Source organism: Glycine soja, chromosome 5 (genome assembly GCF_004193775.1).
Source record: "Glycine soja cultivar W05 chromosome 5, ASM419377v2, whole genome shotgun sequence".
Taxonomy (NCBI): Eukaryota; Viridiplantae; Streptophyta; class Magnoliopsida; order Fabales; family Fabaceae; genus Glycine; species Glycine soja.
Window position 1 is genome coordinate 39167418 of NC_041006.1, and position 27093 is coordinate 39194510.

Here is a 27093-nt window from a genome sequence, read left to right on the forward strand (position 1 = left end):
AGTAATTGTTTATTCCAAAATAATCTCAACAAATATTTCCTTAACGTGTTTATTAACTTTAAAAATATACTATGAATGGTTTGATACCTTGTATCAAGACAATGATTATCATAAATGACAAATATTATATTTATGGTATAAAATAAACTATTATTATTATTATTATTATTATTATTATTATTATTATTATTATAGAAATAATTTAATTTAGTATTTTTTTTCTGAACATTTTTACCCTCAACTATTATAACCACTACATCATTTTATTTTAGTTTCTACTACGTATTTTAAAATAAGTTACACTCAAGTACATATATAAATAACTTTCAAATCTAGGCCCATAGTACCTTTTTTGCACTACTATTACTAATAATAATAAGTATCTTCTTAATGAAAATAATAATAATTTTTAAAAATTAATACTTAAATTGCTTTTTTTTTTTCAAGATCCAAATTAAATTCATTCAAATACATCTTATTGTTTTCCTAATTTGGATCACATTGATACACAATATTTTTTTGAAGCATGTTTATCAAAATGAATATATTATGACCCAATTAAATGATTATATTTATATATAGTTAAAAGTCAAAATTTAATAAAAAAAAAGTCAAATGATTTATAATTATTATTATAAATAAAAATCAATCAAAATTGACTAAATGTATATTTGAATAATTATTAACCAAATTTATCGTATAAAATAAATTCATTTTTGACTATTTTTATTCTAAAAAAATTGCTATAAAAACTTTTCAATAGAATATAATTTTATTATTATTGTTTTTAGTGAAACTGAATTAAAAACAAGACAATTTTTATTTATAAGTAAATATTTATTTTCATCTTTGAAGATGTGTGGCGATAATAAATTAATTTTTAAAAGGTAAATTTTTTGAATGAATAAAAATACAACAAATTAATATTAATAGTTATAATCAAATTTATAAGATTATTTTATTATTAAATTATAATATTTAAAATATAATTTAATATTAAATTATAAAATTTAAAAATTAATTTATCATTAAATTATTCACAAATCAAGTTGACTAGAATAAGCTTTTACATTTGACATTGAGGCAAAAAAAAATAAAAAAATTCCATACCAAACAAGCCCGTAGCGTTTCAATTTTGGCTGGGTGCAGTGCAATTATAGTTTGGATTTTGAGAGCCAAAAAAGAGCAAGTAGAAGAGAAAAGCGGCAAGAGGCGCCACGTGGACGCCACTTGTATCGTCTCTGTACACCGTAAGTAAATTCCTTCGTTCGTAGTACAAGTATATCATATCACTTCCCTTTGGTTTTGTTTTGTGTTTTCTCTCTCAACACACATTTTCTAGTGTCCTTCCTCACTCTAAATCCGCCATTGCCATTGGGATGGCGAAGAAGCGAAGGTCCGTGGCCACGCGCCTTGACGAAGTGGATCGAACCATGTACTCGACTTTCTGCAGCACCGCCAACTCCCTCTCTCATCTCTACACCCACGCCATGAACCAACAAAAACTCTCATTCCAGGCCGGTGAACGACACGCTCTTGTAAGCTCTTCCGTCGTTTCGTTTTTCCTTCTTTTTTTTAAAAAATTATTAATTAAACTGCAAATATGCACACGCACCCACCTTGAACGAAAGCACGCTCCTTTTTTATTCAATTGATGTTTACCGTTTTAGGGTTATTGTGAATAATTGATTTGAGATTTTGTTTTCCGTCAGTCTGTGGTTTTACTAATTCATAGTAATTTGTTTCTCAAGTGAATTGACCGCTGTTTAAATTTCCCAATTTGATGTGTTTGAACTTTGCTCGCTGTTGAGGATTTGGTTATGTGAATAACGCTGCTTCCATTTCTTCACAGGAAAAATTGTATCAATGGATTCTCAGGCAACAGCGAGATGGATCTAGGCTGACCACCATTGATATTGTTACCCATTTGCAGGTTTTATTTTGTTGTCTTTGCAATTGTTTTTTTTTTTTTTGTATGTTGTGCCTTTTGTGTTACTTTTTCAATGGAGATACTCTTTTTCTTGTTTTTTTTTTACTCCATCCAACAAGGTTTAAGTATATTTCGTCAACTCTATCTATGTATATAGCTTATGGATCCCTTTGTCAATTGCTTTGAATGTTAAGTTGTTGTTTGATGGACATAATCCTTAGACCTTTGGTTTTTGAAGTAGGACAAAACCTAGACCTAATTTCTTAGGTGTTTGTGACAATCTTCTCTAACCAAAATTAGAGTTTTACCTCAGTAATCTATACTAATCTTTAATGCAAACCTTTATTCACCTAGGGAATTGTATCCAAGTCTCGTTGATGTACCAGTCTACCAGAAAACCTTTTAATTTGTCTCTTTGATTTTTCTGGACACTGAATACAATGGCTGTATGCCCTATCACCATCCCAATATTTTTATTTGTGTAAGAGGTCTTGTGCCACCTGCCAAACGGATTTTGATTGTTGAATTACAGCCAGAGCATGAAAAAGAATTTCTTTTTCTCTTTTCAGTTCACTTGGACTGGAATTTCCTTTATATAATTGTGCTATTTCCGGCTATCCTTCAAAATGAATGTATCTGGTTTCGGATATATCTTAGTATATAACCTTGAGCTATGCGTGTGCATGTAGAATGAGCTTGAATATGCAGGAGAGGAGGCACCAGTGTCCCCAAGGCAACCAATGCATCAACAGAACTCCCATACTGCAATGCACAACACTAATTTTGGTGCATCAATACCCTCTAATGCATTTGGAGCAACTGTGGCAGGACAGGGGATACGTGCTGGACAACCTGATCAACAACCAAAGAACTCAGTGTTCTCAAATGCACTCTCTAGCCCCATTCGTCGCAGCCTTCAGCCATATCATTTGGCACAGGGGAGCTTTCCTTCAGGTAATATCATGTCTTCAGGAAATGGAACCCGGAACAGTGACATGACTTATGCTAATGGCCAGAACAGGGACACAAATTCTTCCAACTCCAGTGATTGCATGGATATGCATTCAGATAGTCCTGGTCATGATTTTTCATACTGATGCTGTCATAGTTAGAATAGGGAACAAAAAAGAGGTCATTTATGAAATCTGTGGTGAAAAATGTCAAATTTATTGTGGATAAACTTCAATTTATTGGTGTTGCATTGTCGTCCAGTTTGAAAGCTTGAACATCAGCTTACATGTTTAAATAGATAGTTCTTGAAAAATGTTGGCCATTTCCCAAGCAATATATAGTCATACTAGTGTGTGATGTTTGCATAAGATTTTGCGAAGTAAGCTACTAGAGAATTTATTCTTATTACTAAATCAATATCTATGTGTATATGATTGTGAATTGGGATGCTTTAAATTATGCCTGAAAGGGTTTGAGATTAGTAGCTGAAGTTTTGCATTTCGCAAATTTAGGTGTTTGATTTACAGGAGGATGCACGTCTGTTTTATTTATTTAGAATGTGGGATTTAAATTCATTTGAGTATAAATATGGACATCTTTCTGTTATTTACTTAATTTAAAATTCTTGATTATCACAAATAATTAGATAGACAATAATTATAATCTTCAAACTCAATAAAAAATTATGTTAATTTGGTGGCTTAATCCATTGTTTGGACTTGGGTGATATAACATATGGTTATTTTGTCCTATTAATTATTCTCCCTTAAGTGAAGAGGGTTGGGTTAAAAAATAGTGTAAGATATTATTTATCTCCCTCTATCCTGTATAAAATATTTATACACAACATATTTATGAAATTTTGACATAAAATATAAATGTTACTAATTAAATTTTTAAAGATTTAATCGAATAATTCAAATATTTATTAAAAAGTTTATAAGAATAAAATTAAAGATAACAAAATTTACTAATACTATATTGTAATAAAATTATATTAATTATATAAAATATGTTATAGCATTTTTTTTTAAATACCCATTATTTAGGACCAAAATGACATGATTTTGTCATTTGTTCTATGTGATCTGATTATTATGGTTGCCTCAAATAAATTTCACCCATAATGGATTCAATGGTGATTGATTTTTATACTTTGAAAATGATCAATTTAGTTCACAAAAGTGTAAATGTTGTAACAAATTAGTCCAATGGTTCTGTTAGCATTGAGTGCATATGTGACATGTTGTTCCCCCTCTTCTCACTCCCATTTGTTTCCCCTCTGCTTCTTCTATTTGCCATTAGAGACTATGAACAAAATTTAAAGGCATCACCATGATGATAAATGTTGACATGGAGAACAAAATTACATGTTTCTTGTTTTTACCCTTCCTTCTCTTTCTTCCACCACCTTGTAGCTGCCAAAATGTAGCCATGACCAAAACCAAGATCTTCGTGTTTTGCTCTCCTACACTAACCATCGCATATCTGTTGAGGCTTGTGTCATTGCCAATGTCAATCTTGGGAGCAACATCAATGACAGTCTGCCCTTGCTGTGCTCAAGCCCAAGTGCAAGCCCCATCTGCTCGTTGTCCCCATCCCTGTCACAGTATTTGTGGTGTTGATCCTAGCAATATAGACATTGGCAAATCCATGTGTTAAGGTGTCGCACAAGATTTTTTTTGTTTGTATGTATGTAATAAAAAAAATTTGCCTTCATAAAAAAGGTATTTCTTCCTCGAGATAATTTTTAAAAAACTGAATAAATATAAGGAATAAAAAAGATAATAAATTGATACTAATTTTATTATTTTATTCCTTTGATTTTTTATAATATTAACAATGAAAAAATCATAGAACATTTTCAAAGTGTGAAAATGTGTAGAGGACAATTATCATTTGTAAAAAGTTAAATATTTTGATTTTTTTGTCACGACATTATATATCTTGCAAAAATTTATGATATTTTTCTTTTGTAAAAATATTTCTGACTCTGGTCTTTATTATAAGGTTCAAATTAAAGTGTGACTTAGCCATTTTTATAAAGTTCAATTTAAAATATCATGTGTATTAATGATGTTTTTCATAAAATCTCCTTAATTAAAACAATGTTAGAATGATGTAACAGTGAGAAAATATAACTCAATGTTTGTTTATGAGGCTAGTTTTGAAAAAAAAAATCAATTTAGGATAAATTAATGTTTTAAACTAAATTAGCTATTTTTTTTATTCCAACAAAACAATTAATTGGACCTTATAATAAGGATTGGATGGAGTTTAAACAATTTTTTGCCCACACTAAGAAAAAGTTATGGATCCACCACTAAGTATATATATGGGCTAGTGCTGTTGATTTTGCGTTGAATGCACTTTTGTTTGTTTTTAATCTCTGTTAGTGGTTTTGCAATTCATGGAGATGATAATTAGGATGCATGAGAATCTGTTTTGTCCATCCAATGTTTTGTTTTGTTTTTCTTTGTTCAATTTTATGAATTTTTATGGTTTTGATTGTCCATTAAGTATGAAATTGTAATTGTAATTTTGGGGGATTTTAGATTTTGAGGATTTTAAGAGAGAAAAAAAGAGATGGAGTGGGAGGTTGATGACGAAGGAATGGTTAATGAAGAAAGAAAGAGAAAAAGAAGATTTAAGGGTATAATAGAGGGGATCATTGTAGATGATAAACTAGGAGAAGAGGGAGGATTATTAAGGACAAATTAGGAAAAAAGAGATAAAAAAAAAGAAATGAGACAAAAAAAAAACCTAACATTTTAATCCAAAATACTATGTGCTTATGTGGAATTGTCAAGTCACTAATGACATATATACAAAAATGACAAATACTTAATGGTTAGATTAATTTGTCACAATATTTATATTTTTATGAACTAAATTGATCATTTTAAAAATATAAAGACTAAATTATTGTTGAATGTAAAGTATATAAGTCAAAATGACTATTTATCTTAAAATAATGTTATACACTCTTAGAATAATATGATATTTTAACAATAACTTTTTTTTTTCTCATTTATTTCTAACCAAACAATTTCTTAACTTATTTCCACTCAATTTTTCTTCTATTTCTATAAGAGGAATGCTAGTCACATTTTCTCTAACATTCTCTTTGTTAAGTACTAATTATTTTTCCCTTGAAAATCATTGGATTTGAATGGAAGTTTTTGGAAGAAAGAAAAAGAAGTGATATTTTTTATAATAGTTTCAATTTAAAAATTATGAAATAAAAATAGAAAAATAACAAATTAAAAATTCTATTCACTTAGACATTTTGGTTATTAATATTAACTGAATAAATTAAAAAATAAAGAATTTACCCTCGTTAACAAATAAGTGTTTAAGAAGCTATCTAAATCTTGGGACCCCAAAGGCTTAATTTGTCTGAGGCTCATACTTTAAAAAAGCCACGAAGACTGAAGAGGAAACGTAAACGGAACGTGTTTGTGGAGTGTGGACCCCCCCAACTGAAAAAAGTGTTACCGCCTTGGCCTTGAAAAAATTTGGTGGTCCCTTTCTTCTTTGGTTCCCTCCGTTTACAAACTTTCAACATTCATTCATTCCCGCGCACACTGTTTCTGTTCCCTCTCTCTCTCTCTGCGATTCCGTTCAGTTATTCTTCCCACCGTCGGAGCTTCTCGAAGGTTCTTGACTCAACCCTTCCTAACCTATCGAATTTAACTTCGCTATACTCAATTCACCATTTCCCGCTGTAAAACATGCTTTCATTGTTAATGGAATTCATCTCTGTATCCCTCCCCTTCGCCTTAATTTTTTTCCGCTCGATTACTTTTTGTGACACTCTTTTTCTGTAACACAATTCTTTAATTTGATCTCAGTGTTGGAATGTTTGTTTTCTTTGTAATCTGAATCGTGTAATAATCGAATTAGGGTTTTTGGTGCGCGTAGATAAATATGATTCTAGTGTTAGGATTGCTTATGGTATGCCATTGTTGTGATCCTGATCGCAATTAGGGCTGTGTGATGACTCTCGGGTCTTCCTTGAAATTTAGTTTAACCTTCTCTCATGTTCGATGATTGTGTGAATAAGGACGGAAAGTGAAAGGATGTCTTTGATAATTCTAGTGAAATACAAAAAAGAAAAATGGTGGGTTATGGTAAATTTCGTTTGGAATTGGGATTTTTGAATTTGTTTTGCTGAATTGAAGCTGATAGTGTCTGCATAATTATTCTTATACTGGTGGGTTTGTTTTGTTTCCAACGTGAAAATTTTCTCTAAAGGCGTAGATTTGTGTTAACTTTAGTTCCAGGATTATAATCTGATAACATGTTAGGGCTCAGGACCCTTATACTAGTATCTAGGTTTATTTATATGGTTTTGTGATGTCAAAACAGTAGGTACTGAAAGCAATCCTGGTGATTTTTGTTTGATGAATTTACTGGTACATATCTTGAATTGCTCCTCAGTTAGTGAATCTCTTTCTCTGACTAGCTATTTTGGTGCCTTCTCTTAATTTTTTGGCTATTCTTTAGTGCTTTCTCAAGAAGGATAACAACAAGGATTATTTTATCATCATTTTCAGGAAGGTTGAACCATCATGAAAACAGGTAGATCACTAGACAGGAAAGCCGTGAAGGCTTCTGGAAAGTGCAATCTAAAGACAGGATCCATTGGAGTGAGAAATTCTCCCAAAAGAACAAATAAGTTGGATAGCAAAGCCAGAGGTAATACATTTTTGTCAAACTACCATTTGTATTGATTTAACAGTATTTTGGTTTCAAATTGTCCTCCCCCTTGATGCATTGAATTTGCCGTGTCTTAGAAAAAATGAATCTTTTATTTTCTTGGATGAGGCAACACTAGTTTTGAAAATTGCACAAGTGTTCAGTTGCCACTATCTTGTACATTTTGTTTAATATAGTTAAATCTTTTTCTATTTAGGATGCAGTCAAGAGTTGACTGATAAAGAGAATCAGTATTTTCCATTTAAGGAACATATGAGAAAGTGCCCAGAACTTTCCAACAAGTGTACTTTTCTTACAGAAAAGAGAAAGGCTATTGAACTTCATCCTGGACAAATGCTCACTTCTGCAAAAATCAAGTTACAACTTTTTCCAATTAATGAAGAAACTCGGATAGGACTTGAAAAGGTCACATGGTGATTTGTGTAGCATTTGGAAAATTTGGATGTACTCTATGTCTTTCCTAGTCTGCATGCAGTAGGTCTTGATGCTTAGACTATTTTCCTTTTCAGGATGGGCATAATCCTTATTTGGAACTCACACTTAGAGGTCGAAAGAAAATATCTTCAATATTAAAACACCTTGGAAAGAAGTGGGGAAGTTCAAGTATAGCCAATGGGGACCTTATACTTTTTCCATATAATGTAATGGAAAATCTATCTGACTGCAGAAGGTGGACAATTAATGACAGTGACACAACAGCCTCTGCTGTTTATGCTGCTGTTGGAACTCCTGCACTTTTCCGGTTGAAGTATTATATCTGATCATCTATCTTATTTATCCTTTTCTATGTGGAACTTAGGTAGTTTATATTTATAGTGTTGTAACTTGTTCTCTCTCTCTCTTTCAAGGTATGGCTGGTTCTACATGCATGAGCCCAGGTCTTTTGGTATACCTTCTACACCAACTCCCTATAAGCTTGTTGTACCCGGAGGAGACAATGCTAATTTAGAGGAGACTTTACGTGGTGAACGGGACGAGGTTGAGATAAGCAAAGAATACAAAGAAACCGAAGTGGGCAATGCAGCAAGTGAAACTGTGGCTCAGAAAGTAGAAAACGCTGCTGTTGATCCTACGGTAGACTGATAGCTATTTTGTTGTGCATTATAATAACTAGCAAAGAGTTGCTTAAATTGCCCATCAATGTGTAAATCAAAGAACAACAAAATGATTTTTATGATGGTTTGCTTTATTGACTGAAATACTGATATAATTCTGGGAAAAGTTTTGGAATGTGGGTATAAAAATTTGAAAGGAAAGTTAAAATGTCATTAATTAATCTTATTTGTGATACCATGAGACCATAAACACTTGGGTAGTTTTTGTGCATATATAATTCTTATTTTTGACCTTTATTGGATGTTTGAGAAATCTATTGTTGGTTGGTTGTGAATTCTAAAATGAATTTTGAATGCCAATCTTCTGACAGTTTCAATATGTTCCTTATGTTCTAATAAAAGACTAATTTCCAACACATTTCATCATAAATATTTGTTTTCTAAGATATGCATGTTTGTTCTAACTAGGATAATGAGCCAAGAACAAGAATAAGTAGCAGCCTTCAACAGTCATCATCTCCATGGGTTGATAGTCTAAGCAATATAAGCATAGGGGGCCTCCTGTCCGAAGCATCATTATTTGGTGGGCTTGATCCAAAATCATTTGCTGGCATACAGCCGTGTGATATAACTTCTGATTCATTGGATGCTTTTATTGCCGCTGCTCAAATTAATAATTGCCCAGTTCCAAGACTACCTGCTGATGACTTGCACACATCTATTTTGGATGCTGAAGAGACATGTCATGCATTTCCTCTTCAAAAGTTATCTTCCCCAACGGATGTGCAGGCAGCTTGTAGAAAGGATTATTCTGCTGTCTGCAGTCAGGGTGTTTTTTCAAACTTGTTAAAGTTGTCAAATATAGATAAGGTTAGTTGCCCAGTCTTCAATGAGAATCCATTATTGAAATGTGAAGTAGTTTAATGTAGCTGGTGCGTCTGATGGAAAAATTACCTAGTGCTTTTTGTATGATAACTCAAAAACAATTTTTTATTTGTGCAACTTTTCTGAAAGATAGATGCTTTTAAGAAGGCAATGTATAACTTGATATTATTGTCATCATCCGCTTTATAAGTACCTAGTATTAACAGGTATTCTATGAACATAATATTTGTATTTTCAAATGAACCTAAGGCTCCACAAAAATGTCTTGTTAATAAAGTAACTTCTAGTGTTGCACTAGGACGGATATTGGGATTCAAATTGATGTGGGAATGAATGAGATTATGTTTCTATTAGTAGACTATGGAGTTGTATGGAAGCTTCGTTATCCATCATTACTTGCCCTTCATTGTCTCTTGTGGTGTTTTAAAGGTCAATGATCAAGATGGAGCTTCACAAAATCCTCCATCGGGGAAGACTCAGACAGACTTGCTTTCTTCACGCCCATATGATGATGATAGAAGTCTTGGGTTAACAGGCATCAATTGGGTATTTAATTTTCTCATTGAAGCATTTTAGTGTTTACTATATGTTTAATATCTTGATTTCTGATTTAAGTAATGTACTATCTGAATACAGAATGATTCTATGGGACCTTTTGATCTTGGCATGCCCGCACAGAAGCTTATTGGTGGAGACGGTCTTACTGGCAAATTTGTTAAATAGCAGCACAGATGCATAATTTGTTGACCAAATGACTCCATTTCGAAGATACGTTCTCAGGAAAAAGAAGAAAAAGGAAATTGTACATAATAGAAATACTTGCTGAAGATACGAGCCAGTCAGAATACTGATTACGGAGCTGTGTCAGGCTTAAACTTTAAACCATAGCCACTGAGAGGACTAATATTTAGCTCTTTTGCATTGTCTTCGCTTTGGTCCCGATTTGGTTCGGCTTTATGTCAACTATCTCTAGAGTGATGTGCTGAAATGTAATTATAATGATCATGCTATACTTTTGAACCTTTCATCTTACTCTGGAATAGACTAATCTTATTTGGTGCGAATTGGAAGACATATAAGTGGAAAGAAAATGATTGCTATTCAATTGGTTTCTTGCATTTGTAAGTTTAAGCATTACAATTTGATGCCTGGTATTTTCGATTAGCTTGTATCAGGTTTTAGGTAACATGCAAAAGATATCAGGTATGATTTATTTAAATGTGCTTGCTACAAAACAATACAATTCATAATAATACTTCCGTTAAATTATGAAAACGTAAAAAATATATATTACAAATTAAGCAAAGTCTAAAATTATGTTTAATGTGCATTACAAATACGGTTTGACGAAGTTCAAGATCAACTTTTTTAGTGTGTAATTGATTTAATGTTGGGGAGTTGATTGAGTTGAAAATTGATTATGGATTCAAAATTAATTTTAAGTTGAAATAATTTTGAATAATTTTGTGTTTGATTCAAAATTTTGTAGTAAATATTATTTCTAATTTGATTTTATGATAAAATATTTAAATATAAATTACATCACTTTAAAATTAATTTAATCAATGCTAAATCAAATTGGCACTTAGTTTGATCAATGTGACCAATCTTCAAAATTGTTAGAAATAACTAATAAGTTTTTTTTTCATAAACTTTATATAATTAAAGTATAAAAATAAATATATGCAAGCATTTAAAATGTGAATATATATATATATATATATATATATATATATATATATATATTATCAAATAACTCATTCATAAATAAGAACCAAATTAACAACCAAATAATTAATTTAACATACTTTATATACTAGTGGAAAGACAAATATGTACGAGTCTATATGTATTTTTATTTTTTGAAATTTAATTTGTCGTATATAGTTAATATAGTTTTTATTTATTAATATAACTGACAGGAGGTTGAGAATTAGAATAAAATAGTGAAGTAATTTTGAAAAGATAACATTTTAAATAGACAAAATATCTAAAAAGAATATATCAGTAGCCTCAGCTGTACCCAAAAAGAAAAATATCAGAAGCGTCAATAGAAAAGTGGGAGTTACATATAGCAAATCGAAGAATAAAATTGGGAAAAAAAATGCATAAATCAAAACATACATCACTTTCATTATATATATAAAGATATATATTATCACACCATTTATCATATTAATTATTTTTTCTTCTTATCTATGGTTTCTTTCTCTCTTTATAAAATAAATAGTGGTGAAACACATGGCACATCATAAAAAGACAAACAAATGAATTTAATTAATGGTTGGGGTTGTGAGCAGGAGCCGGTCCGTCACGAATAATACATATATAGTAATTGGTGTCTGATGAAATCCAAACATTGGTATTCTAATATGATACGATACTCAAACACTCAATCATCGTTGACGGAGAAAGCCAGGGTTTACCACTCATAATTCCAAATATTTCAATTCTCTATCTTGTGCCGGCTAACAGGCTGTTCCAGCCAAATTGTTATTATTATTGTCTGGATGTACCAAAAAAATGCTAATTAAAAATATTAAATATATTTTATTTATTACTTTAATTATATATTTTGACAATGAGCATTATATGATTTTTATGAGTAAATAATATATGTACATATGTGATTATTCAATCATAATTTATCATATATAATAAATTTATTAACATTAAAAACAATTAACATAAAAGTCATATCTATAATAATTTTTAATTGATTGATAATGTATTTTTTTTTACACTTACAATGCATAAAAATTAATTAAACTATTTTTTTGTTTGTAATGTAAAATCTGTTTAGTTTCTGATTACAAATATTTATTTATTTTAATAATACTTTAATGATTCCTTATAATGACAATGAAGAGAAAATACTACATGGAATCACATGATATTACTCTTTTTTTTGGATTGTTTAAAATATGATATAAGGTCATAGAATGAAACTTGATGGGATTTATTTCGTTTTATACTTTTCTTTCCTTTAGATTTAAGTGAAATGAGATAAAATTTCTTCTTTAATGATTTGATTATAGAATTAATTTTCTATCTTTAACCTAAAATACATTGCTTATTCTTTATATTTGAAAGAAGGTTCATTTTAGAAAATAAAGTTATAGTAGTAATTCATATGATTAAGTCTATTTTAGAAATAATAAAACAAAATTTTTATCCATTTCATTAGTGTTATCAAAAGTTGTTGTCAAATGAGTTCACATTTGAATCCTTTAATTGTAGTCTAAGAGTTAATTTTCAATTTGAAGTCACAACTGAAAATACCATTTTATCTAAAATACATTTATTGGATGGGAGAGAAATAATTAAGTGTCAAATAAAAAGCCATAGATACATTTGGTTAGACAATTTGTTCTTATTATTAGTGTTGGTTAAATTTACAGTTAGATACATATAGTATAGTATATGCCGTGGTTGTGACCGAAACAGAGATATTGGCAGTTTCGAGTCGCCATATGGGGTGCGTTAACACCAAATACACTCCTCCTCGGAGGAACGCTGAGAGGTTGAAACGAAACAAGGAGCAGCATGCACCCAAACCAATCATTACTACACACTCATCTAACAAGCACGTTGACGTGTTGGAAGACAAAGAAATTAGAGATAATACTAGTAGCAAGGTAGAGGCTGTTGCTACAAACGATGACAAGAGTCATGAGCTTGCTAATGCTTCAGAGGAGAAGAACAACACTGCACGCTATGAGTTTGTGGAAGGCTGGCCAAAATGGCTCGTTGATAATATCCCTCCAAACGTTTTGGCTAGTTTGGTTCCCAAGAGTGTTGATTCCTATGACAAACTCGGAAAGGTACTAATATAACACCTACTTCCTCCATTTTATATAATTTTTTTTATTATAAATCCATTGTTACATTAAATATTTTTTTGTTAAGATTATCCTTAATCAATATTTAGTGAGAGTAGTATATAAGAAGAGTAAGTGAGTAATTAATTAGAGAGATAAATGATATATTAAGAAATTGTCTAATATTTTCTATAAAATTCAACAAATTGGTTACATTTCTTAACGCATGTGTCCAAACATGTAATTAAAAAAGAGAGTAATACTTTGTGATATCTATAAATTCTTGAGTATATACTCCTTAGTTAGTTATAGTGTATGTTTCATTTATTAAACATGTGTAAAGTTGCATGTAAATAACATTAATTCTTTAACGTTAACAAATTCATGTATAAAGTTGTATGTAAGTAAAATTATATAATAGTGTACATTTTCTAGCTAAATTTATCGGAAAATTTCTCTGATAATAAGCCACAAGATTATTTTCTTAGCTTATATATAATTTTAGCTCCTGTTCAGTGGAGTGGAATGAAATAAAATAAAAATTAAATTAAAGTAGTGTGACAGAAGGCGTGATACCTACACCAATTTTTGAACTTTCTCCTTTAATTCCTTGTTACTTCCAAACGGACAGTTAGGTTGTTCTTTCTCTTCGCATGCATGTAAGTTTAGAGAAATTATTATATGATTCCGGACTATAACGTGTCTATTCACTCTATTGTCTCCATAAAACTCGATTACATTCATGTAAAGATTGGTTAGGAGTTATTACCATAATGATATCAAATCATTTACTGTAATGATTTGACGTACATATAGAGAAAGGGATTGGAGAAGCAATTAACTTATTTATCTGGGGTGGTAGGTGGGGCGTGGAACATATAGCAATGTATACAAAGCCCGAGATAAAGATACTGGGAAGATTGTTGCTTTGAAGAAGGTAAGATTTGACACATCTGATCCTGAAAGCATAAAGTTTATGGCAAGAGAGATAATGATACTGCAGGCTCTGGATCATCCCAATGTCATGAAACTGGAAGGACTAGCAACATCAAGGATGCAGTATAGTCTTTATATTGTTTTTGATTACATGCATTCTGACCTTACAAGAATTATCTCCCGGCCTGGGGAGAAACTCACTGAACCACAGGTTTGGTTTATACACTGATATTAATTTCAATGCACTCTTAGTATAAAAAGATTTCACACGGTTAATAAATTAAGAATCATTCTGAATATCTTTTAAAGTAATTATTACAAAAGTTAAGAATCTTATCATTCATTAGTATATGAAAGTATAAATAACTTTTATACTGGAATTCGAGCTAATTATATTTTTATTCCAAAAAGATTCATTTTGAGATTTGTAAATTGTGATTGTTTGCTGCTAGGAAAGGCTACATATAAATGATTTGTTTCTTTTATTTTAGTTGCTCTTGATTTTGTTTATTAATAAATATAGGATTTGTAATAGCTCAAATTTAAAAATCTTTAGTCACTTCCTATGTTGTTCTTGTTGATATTTGGATCAGCACTTGGCTAGTGATGAAATGATAACAGTGGTTTAGTTGTAATTTATGCAGATCAAGTGTTATATGAAGCAGCTGCTTTTGGGGCTGCAGCATTGTCATAAGAGGGGAGTTATGCATAGAGATATTAAACCTTCTAACTTGTTAGTAGATAAAAAAGGGGTGCTAAAAATTGCAGATTTTGGGCTGGCAAATTCTTTCGCTATCAAACCTGAAGGACCTTTTACAAATCGAGTGGTGACACTTTGGTATAGAGCTCCTGAACTTCTTTTAGGATCAACAGATTATGGATATGAAATTGATCTCTGGAGTGCAGGATGCTTGTTGGCCGAGATGTTCCTTGGAAGACCAATTATGCCCGGGAGGACCGAGGTAAAACTATTTGGACTGCATGAAAATAGTGAAAGAGTTTAGCTGTACACAACGATGATTGATCTGATCATTATGGAAACTTATATCAAGTCATCTCACATGCATGTTAAAGTAACTAACTGATTTTTGCCCCTTTTCATGGAGAAATTATTACATGGTCTAGGACTACTACATGTGATGTGTCTATGATCATAAATAACTTTTACATGACACGTAATTGAGTTCTTCGAGAAAAAATTAATAAAACTCAATTATGTGTTATGAGAAGATTGTCCAGGACATGATAGTTTTAGACCATATAATAATTTCTCTTGTCCCCCTACTATATTTGGGTATTGACCCGAATTCTTTGAACTCATGCATTCGCACAATCATAAATCGGCATCGATGAAGATTGGATGGTTTAAATCTCAAATGCATATTTTAAGTCTGATTCATATCTTATGAATGTGTGAATGCATTTGGTACATTCTATATTAATTAAAGCTGCTAATAGAAGCTTTTTAGGGTCTGATCAGCTGCTAAGAATTTTGTGTATATAGGTTGAACAGCTTCACATGATTTTCAAACTTTGTGGTTCACCTTCAGCGGATTACTGGATAAAAATGAAGCTAATGACAAGCTTCCGTCCACCACCACATTATAAAGCTAATTATGAAGAAAATTTCAAGGATTTTCCTTCCTCTGCCTGTGCTCTCTTGGCCACTCTTCTTGATCTAGACTCTTACTCTCGTGGCACCGCTGCCTCTGCTCTTGAAAGTGAAGTGAGTTACTTCTCTAGCTTGTTGCTAATTAATCATGCTTCTAGTTACTTTTATGTGCACTTAGATGTGTTTTTATTTGATAATGAATGACTTAGAGACTGTAATAGTGTCTGAAATTAAACTCTTGCAATAAACATAAATATTTTTAATATCTATAACAAATATTTGGTTGATATTTTTTATTTGATGAAGAGGACGTTTAAGGAAGATTAGAAGTGCTCCTTTGATAAAATAAGATAACTACTGTCTTTCCATTGTTCCTTACCTTAGTCTTCGCTTTTCAACACGAAGAACATCATCATTAATTGACACTAAGATCAAGTCCTGAATTAGCCACTTGATATTTGAAAGTTAGCAAGGTTTTCTTACTAAATTTGCAAGTTATAAACTTTCAAAAGTTTGAAGAACAAAATAGAATTTTTATGTGCCGTAAAAACATTATTTGAAAATTGAAATTGCTATATGCTAAGGGTTGACTGCTTACAGTTTTTCACGTCAAGTCCATTAGCATGTGACCTTTCAGCGCTACCAGTGATCTACAAAGACGACGGCGAACGCTCACAAACAAAGAGACGCAAAAGGTATGCTATCAGTTTAGAACTAAGAAGCTTTGTCTTTCACACAAGTGTGAACCAAATTATGTGCTATTGATATATTAACTGTTGGTTTTGTGGAGGAAATTATAAAAAACAGAGGAGAGAAGAGAGACAATACGTATGCAGAGGAAATAAAATTATTCTATTCTAATTCAAATTGTTCTCAGCAACGATACAATAAATAGCAAAAGATAAACTAATTAGATAACAAGATATTAACAAAACAGAATATTAAAACTAACTTGCTCCTTAAAGATAGGAACCACTTATTAACTAGGCTAATCTATTAAAACTGACTTACTCCTAAAATATAGGGAATCAACTTATTTACTAAATCCTATTTTAAAAATTGAAAAATAAAATATTATACAGTTACAAAAGTATATCTTCAACACTCCTCCTTGCTTTTGGAACTGCAAACTCCAATTCTTTAAGTTCAAGTTTGTTGATAGGTAGTGACTTTGTAAACATGTCAGCCAGTTGATCTTTAGACTTACAATAAATTAAGTTCACTTCACCACTTTGTTGCATCTTTATCAAATAATAGAACTTGATGTTGAAATGTTTAGTCTTCCCATGACACACGGGATTGTTTGCAATAGCAATGACTACTTGATTATCAACAAAAATTTCAATTTTGTTCTTTTTGAGCAAATAGAATATTTGACCTTGTTGAAGTGAGATACATTAGACATCCAATCAAGCTCCCATAATATCCTTCATCAATGTTATCAACACCTTCTTTCTTGCTGAACTTCTCCTTTTGATTCATTGGAGTGCTAACAGATTTGCATTCCTCCATTTGAAACTTCTTCAAATTTTCTTTTGCATATTTCCTTTTTTCCATGTTTAGCATTCTTTCAAGACGGCAATGATCAAGTCTCTTGTGCTTGAATTCCGTGGGTGTGACTTGAGTGAAATAGGTTGTATGCTCCTCCTCTGCTGGATCAAATGAGAAGCTTTTACCTTTCATTTTAACCCTTAGAACTTCCCGGCCAAAATTGTCATAGATAAAGCAATGTTGATGTTCAAAGGACACTTTAAATCCCTTTTTAATCAACTGACCTACACTTAGCAAGTTTTGGTCAATGTTAGGTACATAAAGAACATCTAATATTAATTTGATACCTGAACACGTTGAAATTGCAACAGTTCCTTTTCCTTTTACAGGAATATAGCCACCATTCCCAATTCTGACCTTTGAGACATTAGTTGGCTTCAAATCCTTGAATAAAGTCTTATCATATGTCATGTGGTTCGTACAACCACTATCAATCAACCAACTTTCACTTGATTCACTACTCAAGAAGCATGTGGCCACAAACAGTTGGTCCTCTTCTTCTTGATTAGCAATCTGAGCTCCCTCATCATGGTGATTTTTGTTGGCGCAGATCACCGCTTCATGCCCTATCTGGTTGCACTTGTTACATTTTGCATCTGGTCTCCTCCAACATTTGAAAGGTGCATGACCTTTTTGCCACAATGTTGACAAGGTGGATAATTTTTCTTTTTATCCTTACATTTGTTTTGGTTGTTTGCACTATTTTCGCTGCTTGCTGGTTGGTTCTTCTTGAAAAAATCCTTTTTGTTTTCATCAACTTCATGATGTTTGGCGGGCAAAGCACCTTCGACAACACTATCTTGCCTCATCAACCTTCGCTGCTCTTGAGCTTGCAGGGCGTGTAGCACTTCTGCCAATGTGATTTTCGACAGATCCTTTGTGTTCTCCAATGAAGCTATAGATGCTTCATACCTCTCCGGCACCGTTACCAAAATTTTCTCTACAATTCTCGAATCAGCAAAATCACTTCCCAACAACTTTATCTTGTTGGCAATACCCAACAATTTGTTTGAGTATTCTTTGATTGTCTCTGACTCTTGCATCCTTTGAAGCTCAAATTCTCTCCTTAAATTCAGCACTTGCATGCTTCGTATTCTATCATCTCCAGCGTATTCCTCTTTCAGATAATCCCAAATTGCTTTGGGTGATTTAAGAGTCATGATTCTGATGAATATCATTTGTGAAACACCAGTGAACAAACATGACCTCGCCTTTGCCTTCTTCATCTTTCTTTCCTTATGATTTTTAATTTGGGCCATGGTGGGATTTTCAGGCAGCGGATATATTTCATAATCCTCTTCCACAGCATCCCATAAATCCAAAGACTCCATGTAGGATTGCATTTTCACTTCCCAAAGATCATAATTCTCTCCATCAAAGATTGGAAGAGTTATGTGGGAAAAACTTGCTTCACCTTCCATGGTAGAGGTCCCGTAAGAATAAGGCTCTTGATACCAATTGTTGGTTTTGTGGAGGAAATTATAAAAAACAGAGGAGAGAAGAGAGACAATACGTATGCAGAGGAAATAAAATTATTCTATTCTAATTCAAATTGTTCTCAGCAACGATACAATAAATAGCAAAAGATAAACTAATTAGATAACAAGATATTAACAAAACAGAATATTAAAACTAACTTGCTCCTTAAAGATAGGAACCACTTATTAACTAGGCTAATCTATTAAAACTGACTTACTCCTAAAATATAGGGAATCAACTTATTTACTAAATCCTATTTTAAAAATTGAAAAATAAAATATTATGCAGTTACAAAAGTATATCTTCAACATTAACCATTAACTATAGTGCAGCATTGGATTTCATATTGTGGACTGATCTTGATCATTGTTTATTACTTTTCATGAAAAACTAAGGCGCAAGGGTCTGAAAAAAAAAGGGCATGTATATCAAACAAGTGCATGCAATGTGAGTCAGTCACGAAAGAACCAAACTGCTGAACAAAGCAGGAGAGATTCAGAATCAGCAAAAGAGGTGATTTCCAACCAAACAGTTTCATCAAATTATTTGATATATTTTTTCACATTTAAGGAACTTTTTTAATATTATGTACAATGACGGTAATGAAGTTTGAACTTAGAATCTCGTAGAAACTACTCATTCTTTTTAAAGAACTATTGTAGCTAGATATTTGCATATAGTGAAGACAAAGGTAATACTTGTATGTTTTTGGTTTTGACAACAGAAGAGTGTGGCACAAGACATGAAATGTGAAGAAACAGGGAAAAGTGGAAGCAGCACATGGTCACTCTTTATGAACGAGAGGAGCATGAATGCATCTATATCCCCCGTTTTTCTCTCCAGTGTGAGAAAATCCCCCAAAACCGAGGGCCATCCTAATGCTCTTAAGAACATAAAAAACTATACCCTCTGGCAAGCATCTATAATTGATATGATCAATCGCAATGAACTTGGTCCCTTGCGCAAGTCCTTTTCTGCAATGGATATTCGACTTGATCCAGAGAATCTATCAAGCCTCTACGAACCAAATAAGAAGTTGGGCCACGAAATGTAACTTTCTCTGCTTGTTTTCTATTGTATTTATAATCATTTGAGTCACTCTTCCCTTTCGGAAGATGTGATAAAAATATTTAAGAAATAAAATTTGAACAATTTATAGTCTATTATAAATACTTTATTATAGACAACATTTGTAGTAATAATAAGTATTTTTTTACAATATTATTTTCTCTTTATGGCTCTGTGTCAGATCATCAATCTTATCTTAACTTTCTCCCTTCTCTTCATATTTTTTCGTTGCATAAAAAAATTATACAAATTATGTTGTACAAAAACAATCATTACATAGAAAGTTAGATATTTTAGAGACAAAAAATCAGTAATAAATATAAAGGTTGTCGTTAATTAATAATTATTCATAATAGTTACCCGATTATAACCACCACTATAACTTCATTAATAGTGACGACAAAATGTAACAAAATAGTTTATCACTTATATAAAATAATAACGGATTTTAATTTCTTATAAAATGTAAAATCCATTAAACATCTAAAAGGTTGTCACCCTTGCATATTCACATGTAGCACCCTTTCTTAAACACAGTTTACATACAAGGACAAAGCTCTTCATGATTGACGTTCAAAGAAATCAGCACCATTCTCGACATCATCTGTTCTAATGCATCCGCTTTGCGCCATTAGAATTCTATATACTCTCTTTGAACACACCTCACCTAGCCTTCTGTCACCACCAAGCAAACCTTCGGTCATCAAGTCTTGAAGTAAAAATTCCTTCTCATGCTCCTGTGGCAATTAAAGCAGAGTCTTATTTTTTATATTGCACCTTCCATCATTAAGAAGGATAATAAAAACTTCTGGCCATCCTTTCTTTTATCACCAATTATGTGTAACTAAAGCAACTAAAAGATGTCAAACAGATTACATTTTAGTGTCCAAATTTACTGCAATGTGCAATCAATCAAGGTCTAAGCAAACATAATAAATCTTAACAACACATACCGATTTACTTGGATCCATATAAACACTTAACAGGGACTTCATGGTTGGGTATTTCTTCCCAATAGCAATAGCAAATCGTGGCTGTACCTTGGGCATAGCAACCAAAGCTTTTAACCTATAGTCGTGGAAGTCATGGTGAGGAACACAAGTTGAAAAGACAAAACAGATATGAAGTACACTAGTAGATAAATACAAAATAAATCAAAAACAAAGTAAACAACAACAGGTAATGGGTAATAAAAATAGAGGTCATGTGTTTGTTTCAAAGAGTTTGTGCAATAGAAAAATTACCAATCCATCAAACGATTCAGCCTATCAATTCTCCTAATTACCAACAGAAAAAAGTATTCAATGTCCTTTGTGTTGGCAAGAACTTAAACGCTTAAGCATTTTCGTCTTTTTGTTTGAAGTAATTAAGAGGATGCATTTCTCTATGCAATATAACAATGTCAAAATCACTCACCACAAAGATTTCTTTATCAAATTCCGGTCAACGTAGTCCTTTGGAATAAGGGCTCCATTTGCATTTACAGACAATCGGGATAACTTCTTTCTGCAGTTTAAAAAAACAAAAATGGTGCAACATTCAATTTTAAAAGATAAACTACACAATGAATATGGAGCATATTTACAGTGTTAAAAGGCAGGTATTGTGTCTTCCAAATAAGTGAAAGAACACCAATTCTAGGACTTAAGTTGTTCTTGCAAACTGAGAATTAATGCTTCAATACAAATTTAAAGAAATGAGTTGTATGCATGAAAAAAGTGGGGGAAAACGGAAGAAAACAATGGTTTCTTTTTTATAACACAGATATAGCAAAGAATCAGTAGACATGTCAAATTCCACCTTCCACCAATGGACCCTTTAATGGATTTTGCGCAACTGGTTTTACATGTAGAAGTTTTGCATATAAAACCTTTTTCCTTCAAAGATTGACAGGACTCTAATTCAATACCAAAAATACAAGCATCAAGTACCTAAACTGACAAGATGCTAGGCTACATGTCAAACCGACAACATGTTCAGCCAGTTCAGCCTCATCTGCACACTGCCTGGAGTGTACTTTGTTGAAATTAGTCGTTAGTTTTGCCAGAACCTACAGGGCAATTTAAAACAAAAATGATAGACATGTTTGAACAAGAAGGTAAAAATTTAAAACATGACCTATTCCTTGTAATTTGAAAATGAAAGGGCCAGTTATTCAACCTCCTCTACAGGTGGACGTCTCCAACAACTATTGTTCTCAGGGTTCTTATATTTTTCCTGTTCCCTAACAGATCACAAAAACAAAGATTCAACAAAATAATATCATGAAATCAAAAAAGAAATTGTAGGTTATAAATAAATTGGCCAAAACTAAAGTATCAGAAATCATTAACAGATATTTAAATAAAATTATATACAGAGGAAAATACTAGTATGTGTGAATTGTGTGTAAAGAAGGTTGTATGCACTATGCAGCATCCTTTTGGCAATTTTTCTTGCATTTGGAAACCAGGTGCAGAATGCATTTGTACCTTGCACAGCATGAAACTTACATTCTGTCTGGACCAAGTTTTCTTACTTTTAGCTGAAAGGAATTGCATTTTGGCAAATGTTGCATATGATTTTCCAAAACTCCTGATTTACACTATTTCAATAATATTTAAATGGAATTCCTATTCAAAAGTAATTTTAGAAAAATATTCAGATAACCTGTACATCTTAAAAAACAAAAAATAAAAGTTTTACTGCATGCAACTCAAGTAAATCTCATATTTATAAAAGTATATTTAAAATAAACGTTTAGAATAGAAAATAAGGTGCATGTTTGAGCTTCATAGCTCTCATACAAGAAAGGTCCGTTAAAACAATATTCCAAATTCCAACTACACAATATTTTACTTTCATACAATTTTCAACAATAGATATGGAATGGCTTATATGGTTGTAATTTATTTATAAAAAAAAGTTCACAGAGGTGTAGATGAATACAGATGGGTACCTTACCATTACCTAATTAGGGCCCTATCAAATGGGTGATGATTGATGAATCTGACTTTTTAAAGAGATTTATGGGTAATAAATATGAGCATGAGTAAGGAAAAATTAAAGTTAACTCAAATGCATGTATACTGTAAAAAAGTTATTGAGTAGTTCTAACTTTTTTATTATATTATATTCCTTTAATTTGTTTTGGGAGTTTGATTGAAACCCAATATTAAGTTATCTGGTGCTGGGGATGAATTAGCAAATATATGCGCACACTATATCAACATAGCACAATATGCTAAAACATAAATGCAACTAGTTGCTGGTAGAATTGAAATATTGAGAAAATTGTAATATATCACTCACTTTTTATTAATATAAGCCAATAACCTATTGGTGAGGTAACAAACTGTATAAGCTGGATAAAGACTTTGAATGCTAGAGAGTTGATCAAAAAGAGAATCATTCATGACAAGGTTACAAAATTTGTCAGCCTCATAAACGAGCAAGATATATGGAATCTCAATTCTTTCAGTAGAAAGCTGCAAATAAATGAAATTGATATCAGCCTCATAGTTTGGATGTACTGAAAAAAGTTTTCATTAGATATATAAAGATAATTCTACACTGGCCAGGCCTAAAAGTTTATCACAATTCAGGTGTGTATGATTGATTACTTGTCATTACTAAAACATAATGTTAATGTCATGGCATCCCTCTCTAAATACATCCATAAATACATGTGTGTGTGATTGAAACTTAAAACATCCATTTCAACTCTTTGAATGAAGAATGCAGATGAGGAAACATGCAAGACTACTCCTGAGGCCAAAAAGAGTTATGCACGGACAATGAGTCATGAGATTATAACCAGCTTAGAACTCATGTAACTAATTGCTCTCCTCCTTCTCCTCCCTGAATTTAGCTACAGGCAGTGCTTAATGATTTGATGCTTAAAGATGAACTGCAGGCATTTCTTACCTGTGAAATATGTTCTGGAACTTTCATAGACCACAAAATTGACCCTGTGATTGGATTTGATGTAATATGGTATGTAAGTCCTTTTTCAGCAAACCTAGTAAGCAGATGTCCTGCAGCCAGGGAATAGTAGTTTTATATGAAAACAATCACAATTAAGAAATTGCATTAAAACTTATTTTGTAGTTAAGAATTCAGATAAACAAGAGAATATTAGTTTTAAGAGAAAACAATCATAATAAATAAACTATGTAGAAATTTATCATGTACTTATGGATTCAGATATCAATAACCTACCTCCAATTGAACCTAATTCAACCACCTTTGCATCAATTTCTGCCACTATAGATTTCATTGCAAACTTCCCTTTTTCCCACTTTTGCTTTTCTTTTTCAATTTTTTTCAGTTCTGCAGCTTCAGCCTTCAGAGCAGCTTTTTTTAACTTCTCTTGCTGAAGAATAAATTTTCATGAGCTATCATATTCTAAATGATATAATGTATAAACAATGACCAGAGCTATAAACTGAAACACACTTCTTTCTGTAGTTTCTTTTCCTCCATCAAGCGACTTCTTTCTTCTTTTGTCATTTTTGTTTTTCCCACTGCCTTGGTTGTGTTCTTTGCAGAAACTTTGGATTTTTTAATATTATTGGCGTTCTCCTCTTGCTGCATGTTCATATTTTCCTAATCAGGATGACCATAAAACTCATACAATAGTATGAGATTCTCTCAAATGCATGGAGAAAAATCCAAGAAGCACAGAAAAAAACAACACAATCCACTTTTTCGTTTGAAGCAAATACAATTAGAATAAACAAATTTTATATTATCAATGAAAATCAAATAGAAAATGAATAACTACATACATGTGCATAAACACAACACGGAGAATGATGATCAAATGACTAACCACTTGTGAAGAGGCTGGATTTGAAAGGTCATCCCCAGGCATTTCAGTTTGAGTAGCATTTCCCCACGAAATATGCCTCTCTGGAATTTTCAATTACATAAACAAATAAACAAAGCATTTCAGGTGGTGAAGAACAAATGTAACTTGTCAACAAGCATATACCAGGAGAACTTCCAAACCCCATTGAATTTGAAGTCCATCTTGATTCTCTTAGTTCATTCTCACCTCGTTCACCCATTCCACAATTTTCTAGCTCATTATCTGATTCCAAACATATATGAGGAGAACTTCCAGATTCCCTTGAATTTGAAGTCCATCTTGAATCTCTTGGTTCATTCTCAACCGGTTTGTCCATTCCACAATTTTCTAACTCGTTATCTGATTCCAAGCATATACCAGGAGAACTTCCAGACCCCATTGAATTTGAAATCCATCTAGAATCTCTTGGCTCATTTTTGTCCCGTGTGCCCATTCCACAATTTTCCGACTCATTATCCGATTCCAAACATATCATTTGACTAATCCCTGAAGGGGCTGAACAACAAATAATATACATGCTGTTCAGATGAAGTTCACTTCTCATAGAATATTGAACATTTCAAAAAGGGGGGGAGAACAAACAACAATCATAAAGCATGACAGATTAAATTTCACTAGGAAACCCAAAGCTACATATCAGCACGGAAACAAACAAATACCCTAACAATGCAATTCTAATTTTTTTTTCTTTTCTAGATAGCAAAATAATGTAATAATTATGTTTGCTTATACAATCACTGAAAAAGAGTAATGCTAGAGTTCCAGCCGAAAAATATAAATCAAATTATGGAAAATAAGAAATGAGAGATAGAGCTAAAGTGAAGTGATAGCAGTGACAGAAAATGGATTCGACCAGAGAATTTTTTGGGGGAAACCCTAGCGGTGGGATCGGAAGGTATGGTGCATTTGACGATTGCAATGTCGGAATCGAATAGCGCGGACATTGGAGTCTCGGGAACGATAGAAGGTGTGGCGGATTTGTGAGGGGTTGGGTCATCGTCGATGACGAAGACGGTGCGGTTTGGGTTTGGGTTTGGATCCGGTTCGGTTCGGCGTTTCTTGGGACGGAGCGGGAACGGCGTTGAAGGGTCTTCTTCGTCGGAGAGGATGATGGGATCCATCGTCACCGCCTCGGCACTACTATGGCGTTTGGTTGTCTCCGTCTTCGAATTAGCGCGGGATCATTCTCGGCGGGTGTGTTTGGTTACTTGGATATCATATTCTCATTAACTAGGGATGTGTTTGTTTAGTGGTTCAACTCTCACTTTTGCACGGTCTGAGAAGCTTTTAAAATGTTTGTAGGATGAAATGAAATTAAAAGTATAGGCCCCACCTTATATTAGTGTTTATTTCACTCGTTTTTAGTTCTCTTTACAAATGATAATAGGGTTAGTGTCAATCCAAAACACAAAATTGGCAAATTCATGTTCAAACTAGTAAACTCTCATTTTTGCACATTCTAAGAAATTTAGTGTGTGTTTGGATTCTAATTCGAAACGCACTTAAAATTGACTAATACACATATAAGCTAGCAAATGATGCAGAAGCAACACTTAGTTATTTTGGACTAACGTGCGTCAATTGTTGAGAGACGAAAAACAAAACATGTTAATGTGACTAACAAATTGTTGAATTTGTGTGTAACGACATTTTAAATTGATCACAAATACACAGCTAATAACACTGCTTCAAGGAAGATTAACATGTACTTATGAACGTTTAATGTGTGTTTATTTTTTTCATGACTCTAATAGTTTTCCTCCTTTTTTTGTTGTTGCCTTGAAATGTAGAAAATTTTTGTTTGACATTGCAGGCTACAGTTGTGAGAGCCAATTAGATCTCCCACCATGGGAAAGTAATTTATATTCCTTAGATTTATTAATTGTTTAATTAACGGTTTATTATTTTCACCTGCTCCTAAGAATTAGTAACCATCATCCTTTAGAGATAATAATCCTTGCATATAAATGTCTAACCTTCATCCCACCAAAGGTATGTTTTTCCATTTCGTAATTTGTAATCCTGTTAAATTATCCTTTCAACTTAGGCATTAAGTTTATCATTATTCACTATAACATCACAAACATTGACGAGGAAGGGGAGTAGTTATCGGTGCAAAAGAGAATAGACACTAATAAGGAGTAATCCCTAAGAAACTTTAACATGATTTGGCTTACTAAGAATTGAAGCTTTAAATGGATGACTCATCTTGTGGTGGTTTAAGAAAGTTT

General features: G+C 32.2%; 4 protein-coding genes across 9 annotated transcripts; 3 read left to right on the forward strand and 1 right to left on the reverse strand.

Moving 5' to 3' along the window:
- Positions 1–1287: 1287 nt before the first annotated feature.
- LOC114413183 lies at positions 1288–3294 on the forward strand. Its single transcript, XM_028377430.1, has 3 exons — positions 1288–1538; positions 1853–1933; positions 2620–3294. Exons 1-3 carry the CDS (start codon positions 1380–1382, stop codon positions 3025–3027), a joined length of 648 nt encoding a protein of 215 aa, XP_028233231.1. The 5' UTR covers positions 1288–1379; the 3' UTR covers positions 3028–3294.
- Positions 3295–6390: 3096 nt separating this feature from the next.
- LOC114413184 (TSL-kinase interacting protein 1-like) lies at positions 6391–10648 on the forward strand. Its single transcript, XM_028377431.1, has 8 exons — positions 6391–6540; positions 7441–7582; positions 7800–8008; positions 8113–8351; positions 8452–8677; positions 9127–9528; positions 9973–10089; positions 10180–10648. Exons 2-8 carry the CDS (start codon positions 7456–7458, stop codon positions 10264–10266), a joined length of 1407 nt encoding a protein of 468 aa, XP_028233232.1. The 5' UTR covers positions 6391–6540; positions 7441–7455; the 3' UTR covers positions 10267–10648.
- Positions 10649–12956: 2308 nt separating this feature from the next.
- Positions 12957–20094, forward strand: LOC114413185 (probable serine/threonine-protein kinase At1g54610). The gene is made up of 7 exons (XM_028377432.1): positions 12957–13367; positions 14227–14511; positions 14945–15262; positions 15805–16026; positions 16513–16607; positions 19338–19455; positions 19667–20094. Exons 1-7 carry the CDS (start codon positions 13017–13019, stop codon positions 19994–19996), a joined length of 1719 nt encoding a protein of 572 aa, XP_028233233.1. The 5' UTR covers positions 12957–13016; the 3' UTR covers positions 19997–20094.
- A 283-nt stretch (positions 20095–20377) lies between these two features.
- LOC114413186 (crossover junction endonuclease EME1B-like) lies at positions 20378–26133 on the reverse strand. Of its 6 annotated transcripts, none has more exons than XM_028377438.1 (12): positions 25716–26133; positions 25220–25357; positions 24824–24903; positions 24448–24579; positions 24211–24364; positions 23917–24026; positions 23302–23477; positions 22171–22234; positions 21942–22060; positions 21427–21516; positions 20964–21078; positions 20378–20747 (listed from the first exon to the last, which is right to left on the reverse strand). In XM_028377438.1, the coding sequence occupies exons 1-12, from the start codon at positions 25981–25983 to the stop codon at positions 20571–20573; spliced, it is 1623 nt and encodes a 540-aa protein (XP_028233239.1). In that variant the 5' UTR covers positions 25984–26133; the 3' UTR covers positions 20378–20570. The 6 variants fall into 6 exon arrangements, with proteins under 6 accessions (XP_028233239.1, XP_028233238.1, XP_028233237.1 ...); XM_028377437.1 differs by having other exon boundaries at positions 24448–24597; XM_028377436.1 differs by having other exon boundaries at positions 25049–25357.
- Between the last annotated feature and the right edge of the window lie 960 nt (positions 26134–27093).